General features: G+C 38.8%; 3 protein-coding genes across 3 annotated transcripts in view; all 3 read left to right on the forward strand.

Moving 5' to 3' along the window:
* The window catches only part of LOC104112306 (probable fatty acyl-CoA reductase 5), a 41,513-nt gene extending 36,760 nt beyond the window's left edge, over positions 1 to 4,753 (forward strand). Inside the window, exon 9 of the mRNA XM_070191237.1 lies at positions 4,577 to 4,753. Within this exon, the coding sequence (XP_070047338.1) occupies positions 4,577 to 4,742 (166 nt within the window). The 3' untranslated portion in view covers positions 4,743 to 4,753. The remainder of the gene's footprint in view (positions 1 to 4,576) is intronic.
* Positions 4,754 to 4,821: 68 nt separating this feature from the next.
* Positions 4,822 to 6,047, forward strand: LOC138903326 (fatty acyl-CoA reductase 3-like). Its single transcript, XM_070191294.1, has 3 exons — positions 4,822 to 4,899; positions 5,207 to 5,320; positions 5,847 to 6,047. The coding sequence occupies exons 1-3, from the start codon at positions 4,822 to 4,824 to the stop codon at positions 6,045 to 6,047; spliced, it is 393 nt and encodes a 130-aa protein (XP_070047395.1).
* Positions 6,048 to 10,358: 4,311 nt separating this feature from the next.
* Positions 10,359 to 11,184, forward strand: LOC104112304 (uncharacterized). Its single transcript, XM_009622182.4, has one exon. It carries the CDS (start codon positions 10,575 to 10,577, stop codon positions 11,028 to 11,030), a length of 456 nt encoding a protein of 151 aa, XP_009620477.1. The 5' UTR covers positions 10,359 to 10,574; the 3' UTR covers positions 11,031 to 11,184.
* The last annotated feature ends 14 nt before the right edge of the window (positions 11,185 to 11,198 follow it).

Genomic DNA, 11,198 nt, shown 5'->3' on the forward strand with positions numbered 1-11,198 from the left:
GCACAACTAAGTTGTTCCGCATATGACAAAGTTGGCTGAACTTGCGATCTTGCCCCAGTTTCTGATCGTAGGGAAAATGAAGATTTTATTAAGATGTGACCGAACCCACAGTGATGCCTACATATCCCCTCTTAAACGGGAATCAGGTCAAGTGTAGTTTAGTTACATCAAATGAAGAAATGTAAACAATCCTAAATATAGTATCTCTTGACTGCGTCTGAGTTGCTAGATTTTGGCCAAATCTCTTCGTCCATTTTTGCAAGTATGAGTGCTCCTCCTGTTAGTACTCGATGGACCATGTAGGGACCTTTCCAGTTGGGTGAGAACTTCCCCTAGGCTTTGTCCTAATGTGGGAAGATCCGCTTTAGCACTAACTGCCCCGTTGTGAATTGCCTTGGTCTAACCTTTTTGTTGAAAGCTCTTGCCATTCTATTCTGGTAGAGTTGACCGTGACATACCGCATTCATTCTTTTTCCATCGATGAGAGCCAGTTGTACATATTGGCTCTGTACCCATTCTGCGACGCTGAGCTCAGCTTCTTGTATGATTCTTAGAGAAGGAGTTTCTACTTCGGCAGGGATAACCACTTTCGTACCGTAGACTAGCTGGTAAGGAGTTGCCCCAGTTGATGTGCGAACCATGATACGATACCCGATCAGAGCAAAGGGCAGCTTCTCGTGCCATTGTTTGTAATTGTCCATAATTTTCCCTAGTATTTTCTTGATGTTTTTGTTGGCGGCTTCTACTGCTCCATTCATCTGCGGCATGTATGTCGTGGAATTCTTATGCTTGATCTTGAAAGTTTCATACATGGCCTTCATTAAATCACTGTTGAGATTGGCGGCAATGTCGGTGATGATTGACTCTGGCACTCTGAATCGACAAACAATGCGATCCTGAACAAAATCTGCGACGACCTTCTTAGTTACAGCTTTGTAAGATGTGGCCTCAACCCACTTTGTGAAATAGTCTATGGCCACTAGAATGAACCTATGCCTATTTAAAGCAGCGAGTTCGATTGGACCGGTGACATCCATGCCCCAAGCAGAGAAAGGCCAGGGTGCGCTTGTTAGATTGAGTTCATTAGGTGGCACTCGTATCATATCAGCATGTATCTGGCATTGGTGACACTTCTGGATATACTTGATGCAATCTGTTTCCATAGTCATCCAGAAATATCCTGCTCTTAGTATTTTCTTGGCTAAGACAAAGACATTCATGTGTGGTTCGCAGGTTCTGGCATGTATTTTCTCGAGCAATCTGGATGCTTCCTTGGCATCGACACACCGTAATAATCCTAGGTCTCGAGTCCTTCTATACGGAATTCCTCCACTTTGAAAGAAATGGTTGGCTAACCTTCGGAGTGTGCACTTCTGGGTATGAGTTGCGTGCTCCGGGTACTCTCCCTTTGCCAAGTATTCTTTGATGTCATGGAACCATGGATTTCCGTCACTTTCTTCCTCAACATGAGCATAATAAGCCGGTTATTTATGAATTCCTATTGGGATAGGGTCGATGAAATTCTTGTTTGGGTGTTGTATCATGGAAGATAAAGTGGCCAATGCATCTGCGAACTCATTTTGGATCCTCGGAACATGTTTGAACTCTATCTTCGTGAACCTCTTGATCAGCTCTTGTACACAGTACATATATGGTAAAATTTATGTGTTCTTGGTAGCCCATTCTCCTAAAACCTGATGCACCAAAAGATCGGAATCTCCAATCACCAGCAACTCCTGAACATTCATGTCAATGTCAAACCTGAGTCCCAAGATGCAAGCCTCATATTCTGCCCTAATGTTAGTACATGGAAACCTGAGTTTTGCAGATACCGGATAGTGTTGGCCAGTTTCTGATACTAATACAGGTCTGATACCCACTCTTTTGAAGATTTCAGCTCCATCGAAGAGCATTCTCCAACCATCATATGCTTCAGTGATATTTTCTCCTACGAATGATACCTCTTCATCAGGGGAATACATTTTCAACGATTCGTATTCTCCATCTACAAGATTTTCTGCCAAATGATCTGCCAATGCTTGCCTTTTGACCGCTGAGACATGAGTATAATGTGAGGCAATATACATCAAAACATGCATACATTAAGCTGAATATCATCCTGGTTACGACTATAATTGTTCTTAGCTCGATCACGCATGAGTTCTCTAAGGTGACCATTCTTCAATAATGTTACCACTTCTTCCCGGAGGTGTCGACAGTCCCCTGTCCGGTGGACATTTGTCCCGTGGTATTTACACCACAAGTTGGGATCCCTCTGGCTGGGATTAGATCTCATCGGTTTCGGAAACCATGTTTCTTTGATGTTTCTCATGGCTAACACCAACTCCACTATACTGACGTTGAAGTTTTATTCCGATAACTTGGGGTAAGAAGGATCCCGTGACCCTGACGCTTCTTTATCTTGCAGTGATCGATTTTTCCGACCGCGATCAGTCCTCCTGTCAATGACGAACTTGTCCATTGTCCAAAAACCTCTGTTGCGGCCTTCAGTCCGTTTGTAGGGCAAAAACCAGCCCCTCAAAGTCCGTTTTCTGCGTCATAATCATCCTTTGATTTTTCTCTATTTTTTTCTCGTCCTTTGGTCAACGACGGAAAACCAACCTGATCATCTTCGATCCTTATTTTTGATGTGTACCAGTTGTAGACATCCGCCCAGGTCGTTGCTTGAAACTCGAGTAGGCTTTCCTTCAATTTTTGGGAAGCGTTTGAACTCCTCGGATTCAATCCCTTGGTGAATTCTTCAGCCGCCCATTCATCCGGGACAGCCTGGAGCAACATTCTCTCCTTCTGGAATCGGGTAACGAACTCTTGTAGCAACTCAGACTCTCCTTGCGCAATCCTAAATATGTCGGCCTTTCAGGCCTGTACTTTTCTAGCCCCGGCATGAGCCTTGATGAAAGAATCCGCGAGCATTTCAAAGGAGTCTATGGAATGCTCGGGTAACAGCGAATACCACGTCAAGGCTCCCCTCATGAGGGTTTCTCCAAATTTCTTTAGCAACGCAGATTCAATTTCGTGAGGAGCTAAATCATTTCCCTTTACCGTTGTTGTGTAGGTGGTAATATGCTCCTGAGGGTCTGAAGTTCCGTTATACTTTGGCACTTCAGGCATTTTGAACCGCTTCAGGATTAACTCTGGTGCCGCACATGGCTTGTATGGCAATTGAGTATACTTTCGAGTCCGGACCTTTCAGCACTGGTGGCGCGCCCGGGGTCTGGTCCATGCGGGCATTCACTTCCCTCGTAAACAGTAAAAGTTCATTCTTGAAAGGATCATTCTCGTTATTGAGGCCGGATCCTCTCCCTCTCCCCCTCCCCCATCGGAGCCAATTTCACCCCTGGGAGTATTGTTGTCAACCCTCTGTGTTTTTTGATTCACGGGAGCCCCGGGAGGAATCAGATCTCGCCTGTTTGCATTATTTGAAGCTCCCAACAACGCCTACTTCAACTCCGTCAAAAGCTTATCCTGTCGCGTGAGGTGTCCTAGAATGATCTCCTGTTGCTCTTGCAAGACTATTACCGCGTCAATGACATGTTCCTCATCAGCATCATCGGAAGCTATCTCCTGAACCTGTCGAGGATACTACCTGTCATACACCGGTGTGGCACCATTCCCCTCATTATGGGTGTCACTGATTGAGTCCTCGAAATCAGGCTGATCCCCTCAAATCTCGGGGTTGTGCATGTCGTTAACAGTGTTATCTGCCATTTCTTATGATTTTTTCTAAGACAAAATAATCAAAACTCCTTAGTAAAAACGGCAATGATCATTTTAATTACACCGCTATCTAGGTCCCACGATGGGCGCTAAATTATTTACCCGTAAAACGGTATAGTTGAATTTATATGTGATTTCTAGATCAATGAATTAATTTTATCCTGAATTAATAAAATAATCAAAGAATTATACAATACTTACCCTTAGGATGAAGACGAAACAACACAAGCAACAGTTTCGGGAAAAGGGTTTCCGGGCACACAACAACGAAATCAAAAAGTAAGAAGATAAAATGGTATTATGCTTTGTATAGAATGTAACGTAAGTTTGCCAGAAAATTTCTGTCCCTTACAATGATAACTGAGCTCACTATTTATAGCTATGTCTAGGGAAGGAGGTCCTAGGATCGTGCCCTTCTTTAATGTCAATTATGAGGGACATTGATGAAGATGTAACGGTGAACATAAATGTCAAATTCCCTATAACAGGTAATTATATTATTCTTAATGCCATGGAATATTTTCTATTAAATGCTACCGGACGAATAGAATTTATCACATCTTTATGAGCGTTATTCTTTCTGGTAACAAACGAAACAGTTGCCTCCGGTCTTTGGCCATTCCCGTCTTGAGTTCCACATGTCCCTTTTTTAGACGGCCACGTGTCATAGCATATTTTACCCAATACATCCTTAAAGCTAGGAATAGCACTGAAAAAGAAGTAACTTTAGCTATGAGACTTCTAGGTATTGAGAGGTAAATGTTTCATAAAGTCTCAGTAATCTTTTGAAGCTTTATAGGGTTTATTCCCACCTTTCACGACAATTATGATTCCTCAGGGCAAAGATACATGGATGGCCAAACACATACACGTTCACCAAAGCAATGGGAGAGATGCTTTTAGGACACTTAAAGGAGGATCTCCAACTCATAATCCTACGGCCAACAATTATATTAAGCACTTACAAGGAGCCATTCCCTGGATGGATTGAAGGATTGAGGTAACAACTATATACCATTTATGGACATATTAAAAAAAACCAAGTTTTAGTATACCAATCTGATTCTTCCTTCCTACAGAACCATGGACATCTTTATCGCTGGCTATGGTAAAGGAAAACAGAGTTTTTGCATGGCTGATAAAGAATCAGTAATGGATGTGGTATGTGAGCGTACATACTTTATGTCATAATGAACCGCAGAAATCTCTCTTGTTTGTGTCAGCTGGTCTTAATTAGTTTATCTAACACTTCGAGTAATAAAGTGTTCACAATCCGCACTTCCTTAATGCCACTTTGCCATGTTGCGCAGATTCCAGCAGATATATGGTTGTGAACTCAGTCATCGCGGCAATGGTAGCCCATAAAAATCGATCTTCCCATACAACTTTTTACAACATTAGCTCCTCTAGAAGGAGTCAACTAAAAAGTGCTGATATTATATAATTTTTTGTTGATTACTTCACAAAGAATCCATGGATTAATGAAAGAGGAAAACCAGTCAAAGTGAAGAAATTTCATTTATTGGATAGCATGGCTAGCCTTCACAAATACATAGCTATCCGCTACATGCCATTGTTAAAGGTTTGTTTTCATTGAATAAACTGCAAAGATACTTTGGCTTCACTTGGCCATAAAGTAGGACTGTTACTAACCTGGACTATATATGCTTATAGATGTAAACCAGAATATGGATACATCAAATAATATTTTTGACATAGAGAACTTATAAGTTAGCTAGTCTAGAACACTCCTTGGCTTAAATCAGTTGGTATAAACTAAAGAACCCAGACTAGATATGAACTAAAAGGGTAAAAGACCCTTATATACAAGAGAGATGTATAAATAAATATTCTAAGTGTTTATGCATGTTGCCATGCACTTGAGCATTGATAGCGTACCATCTCGCTAAGTGTATATTTTAACATTTTTCGGATATTATAGTGGACAAACTTGATACTTTGCCAACATTTGCAAGTGATGCACACAGACTTAGAAAGAAGGATCAATCTTGTCATTTGACTAGCTGACATCTACAAACCCTACACATTGTTCAAAGGAATGTGAGTTTAATCTTGGGTGTCCCTTCCTCTTAAGTCTTAATTCAAAGTTAATGCTAATCCAAATTGCTATTCTAACACCATTACTGCTGATTTGTACCAGTTTTGATGACACCAATGCTGAAATGCTGCGAATGGCAACAAGAGAAAGTAATGCAGATGACACATTTAATTTTGATCCAACAACTATTCAGTGGGAAAAATACTTCAAGGAAATTCATATTCCCGGATTAATGAAGTACAGTTTCTGAGAAAGAAGGATTATGTGTCAAAAGGAGGTTTATCATGTATTTGTTTGAATGACTATGTCAGTTCAAGAAATAATGGCAGTATTATATGTAACTGAAGAACCACTTTCATTTTTTCGCATATACTATATACCTGCAAATTGAAGTCAATGACTGGGTTCTTTTCTGATATATATGTTACTTGCCTTCATCAGAAGAATATAGCTTTTCAATTGTTTGTACTGTTGATAATTTATGCCAATACAGTAATAATTTCATTGATCCTTTATTTGATCATTCTTTTTTTTTTTATTGGTAATTAAAAGTTTTTATTTACCAAAGTAAGTACTTACAAGTATAACTGGCATCCCTGAAGTTGGACAGATGGCCCCAAACTTCATATCAGATCTCTCATCTTCCTAAACTCACTAGCTATTAGCCTAAGGATAAAAGTTTAAACTAAGCAGTAGTCTAGTCAGTCTTGGCCTCAGGTTCCCTCTGCACTGGTCCTCTTCTTTTGTTGAAATACACTGTAGTTTCTCTCTAACCATAGATGGTACACAGTAGCTGCTGTAGACTTCAGCTTGAGTGTGCCTTCCATTAGCATATTGTGTAATATAACGGTCCAGTTAGTTGTGAGTTGCTCTAGTGGTAAGCATCCTTCACTTCCAACCAAGTAGTTGTGAGTTCGAGTCACCCGAAGATCAAGGTGTGGGAGTTCTTGGAGGGAGGGAGCCGAGGGTCTATCGGAAACAGTCTCTCTACCTCAGGGTAGGGGTAAGGTCTGCGTACACACTACCCTCCCCGTACCCCACTAGTGGGATTATACTGGATTGTTGTTGTTGTACTTGTCTATTTATAATTTATCACTTGCCAAGCTATAGTAGCTTCGTCCAAACACTTGCTGAGAATATATATACATTTAAAAAACAGGTGTTGGTGGCTTTCCATTTAAAAAAAGATTGCTTAGTTATCTTTGGTGTATAACCTGTCCTGGACTGTTAGATATGAAATGAAGAGCCATTTAGGACTTCCTTGATTGTTGCATGTGATTCTTTGATCTCCAAGCAGCTGCTTTAGGGAAATTAAATCACCTCTTAGCTTAGCTGGTTGAGTAGCTCTCCGCATTCAGTAAAGTATTTTGAACTTTCGGAATTAGCCAAGAAGCTTGGTTGGTAGTTATATTACTCCCTAGCTAGGGCTCTTCCCTTTTATATTTATAAATATAATAGACATGCATCCATTGCAATCAACAAACTCTTGATCAACTGCATTCGTTCAACTAGTCACCCTCCCAGTATTTTATCCAACTGATATATAGCTTCTTAGAGAGAGCTCAAAGGAAATCCAAGATACCTAAAAGGCAGTGTTACAACTTAGAAGCCCAAGTCCTCAATGATTAATTTCTTGCTGAATATATATTCAATGGAATGCAGCTCTTGCTCTGATTTGCTATAAGTCCTGATACCTTAGAAGACCCCATATGCACTGAGACTGCATCACCTCTACAAATCAGGAGGAGCAGGTCATCTGCAAAACTAAGTTGCACAATGTTTGGATTTACTAGGTGCAACTGTAATCCAAATTTAGATCCTTATTTTGGGCAAAACAGCATATACTTATTTCTTTGGATTAATAAAGATTTAAGTTGGAATATGATCATATTCATATTGGGTTTTAACTTTCTGTCCTAAATAATAATTTGTGATGTGATTGGCTACATCGAATAGGCATAATTACAAGTCAAGACTACCCACATTTATTGATGATGGTTTTGACAAAATGCTACACTCGTGGCCCACTTCACCACCCCCTCAGACATTTCCATTTAGGAAAAAATTACATGATGTAGCTAACTTATACATTGTATTGATCATTTATAACTATACTTTTATAAAATTATAATTCATAGCTATATTTGAATTTTATAATAAATTTACTTATATTTTTGTATTCCGGCAAAATCCTGTATTTCTGTATTTCGCCTTGATTTGCATCATGTATGTATTTTTTTCAAGTATGGGATGTTTTTTTGGTACCATATATGTTTGACGGTATTTTGTCATTATGTAAAAATGTATACACCCCATGTATTTTTATTGTTTGTATCCTTGTATACACCCCTATATTTGTGTATTTCGCATCGGTTGTATTTGTTGTACGAACGAGTACAGTTGATACAGGTTATATTAGTTGCTCGAACGAATACAGTTGACACATTCTGTATTCGTTGCGCGAACCAATATAGTAAATATGGACGGACATATGACAAGGGAAGATTTGCTACAAATGGTAAATATTGAAACAATAACTGTGAATTGTAATTAGATATACAACTGTAATACTTTATGAAATTTCCTTTTTCCATTAATAACAAATTAAGTTATAGTTATTTTGCTGTTATACAAGTAACAATTTATATTATAGTGGTACTATTTACCCGTAAAACAGTACAGTTGAATTTGTATCATGGTTTATAGATACGTGGATTAAATTGATCCATGAAAATAAAATAATGAAGAGCAAAGCGAGTAAAATAAGAATAATTGAAGAAAAGACAAACATGTGCCTCGGAATATTCCCACTGGGATCTAGAATAATTGAAAAATCTTGACAACATTTGTATAAAGCTTAAAAGAACGAGAGAAAGAATACTAGTATTTTGCTATTAGTATTTTTTATATCTTACAATAGAATGAAAGCCTATGTTTATACTAGAGTTATTATTGGGTGTATGATACACAAATTATACCCCCTTAATTACCAATATTAATGCTGCAATAAAATATAATTAAAAGATGATAAAAAATAATAAAGGGTAATAAAGGTCAGTAGAATCTTGGGGTGTTCTATAACGTTTCTGTAACGATCATATCTTGAATTGCTTCTTATCCGGCCACAGGATTATATCCGGTATCAGCATGGTTGACCGGTCATTATTGACATGTGTCGCTTCCTCATTCACCCATCTCTTGAGATGTCTTGCAATTCAAAATTCAACATACTAAACAAAACAAAAAAGGAAACGGAAAAGGGTCTCATATGTCCCTCTACTATGATAAATTATTTAAATTTATCTCCCGTTATACTATTGGACCATAAAACTCCCTGTCGTCTTACTATTCGAACACATATATCCCTTCTTTGACGGAGGGGACACGTGGCACGTATCCAAGGCTCTTGGTATATCTGATCTAAAATTAAACTTGACCCGTCCCATTACCCAGAACCCATAACCTAACCCTCTTCTTCTTCCACCTTATCCCCATTCATTTCTTTCTTCTTCCACGACCACCTCCCCCTACACTCGCCGTCGCTGCCAAATAAGATTGAAAGTATAGTGGAGATCTGAGACACCCCATATAGTGCTATTCAGTTGGATCTTGAAATGCCGAAGAAGAGGTTGCTGCAATTCTGAGGCAATTTTATTGTCATTTTCACAAATAAGAAGTCCAAAATTTAAGAAACAAGCTTACATCTTATGAAAATTTCTGAATTAAGTTGAATCTTTCATTAGGACCTAGACTGAGTTTAGAAAAAACGGTTGCTAATTTTGAAGATCAATGACCAAATGTCACTGCTGTGTTAATTTTTTTTGCTTGTGGTAACCAAAAATTGGCAACATTTAACATCATCTTCAAAATGGTGATGAAAATAATTTTTGGTGATATATGTAAGAGTGAGTTGCAAAGGGGTTTATTAATAATGGTAAAATAGAGAGGAAAGAATTGTGTTCAAGGTAATTTCCAAATGGAGGTGCTGTAATTACCCAGGAACAGAACCAATTGGCTAATGTTGCTATACTTCCAGCTAGATTTTTGACCTCTTGTGTATATTTCTCCAGATCTGTGTATAAATATGTGTGTAGGTATAGAGAAAGGGGAAGAGAAAGTGCGAGGTGACAAATCTGAAGATTCTCCATCGTTTTCGGCGAGTTCACTGGTGGAAATTCCGGCCATGGTTATAATAGTGAGAAGGAAAAGAGGAGAGAAAGAGATTAGAGAAGCAATGTGGGTGGACTTTGGGTCGGGCAATGATTTTTTTGAAGTGAATCGGGTTAAAAGAAATGAGATGGGTCGATTTAATATGTGCCCAGATATAAAAAGAGCATAGATTGGTGCCACATGTCCCCTCCATCAAAGAAGGGGTATATGTGTTCGAATAGTAAGACGATAGAGAGTTTTATGGTTCAATAGTATAACGGGGGACAAATTTAAATAATTTATCGTAGCAGAGACAGATCACACATTTTTCCGAAAAGGAAATAAAGAAAAAGTACTAGGAAAAAGGTACTTCTATAAGTATAAAAAAAAAAAAAAAAAAAAAGAGAGAGAGAGAGAGAAGCAAGATAGTGCATAAATTCAACTGAACCGTTGGTGTGCTTTGGAGGAGAATCCTGGGGGGCCTCATTTACCAAAGTGGCTTTCGTCTATCAAAACACTGTTGTTCCAATCATCAAAATCCAAATGAATAATAAATTCCCTTCACCACTGAAATTCTGAAACCCCATTTCTCTCCATTCCCAATTTCACAACAGCAGCACAAAAAAAAATGGAGGCTCTTTTTGCTCAATTCACCATTCTTTCAGATCAAGCTCTTTGTGACAAGAACTTCGACCCTTACACCATAGAAGATGATCTGATGAAACTCTTCGAAGTGGAAGCTTACAAGGCTTGGGCAGCTATGGAATTAGATCAAGAAAATCAAGTTGAAGAAGCTGAGAATTACATGAAAGAAGCAGAGGATCATCTCAACACTGCCATGGAAGACGCCATGGAAGAATTCCGCCGTTTCGAGGAGGAAATGAACCAAATGGCTAAAGCTGAGTATGATAGCTTAGTGGGAGTTGCTGAAAGAGCAAGAAAAATGGGAAACGCTATGGAAAAAGTGGCTACAGTTGCTGCTAAAAAGTATATTGAAAGTGCTCTTAACTCTGCTGGTGCCTCTATGAAATCTGCTATTAAAGCCATTTCTTCTCACAGCTCTAACAAGGTTCATCCTTCTTGAGGGGTCGGTAATTAATTATCTATTTCTTCAAATTGGACTAGACTTGCTCAATTATTAATGTGTCAGTCCTTGTTCTACTTGTTTAACTCTTGAATTTTGGTGGATGAAAAATTGCATAAATAAGTATCTGATCCTTGGACATTTTTTTCTTTAATTTGTTTTCTAATT

This window comes from Nicotiana tomentosiformis, chromosome 1 (genome assembly GCF_000390325.3).
Source record: "Nicotiana tomentosiformis chromosome 1, ASM39032v3, whole genome shotgun sequence".
NCBI lineage: Eukaryota > Viridiplantae > Streptophyta > Magnoliopsida > Solanales > Solanaceae > Nicotiana > Nicotiana tomentosiformis.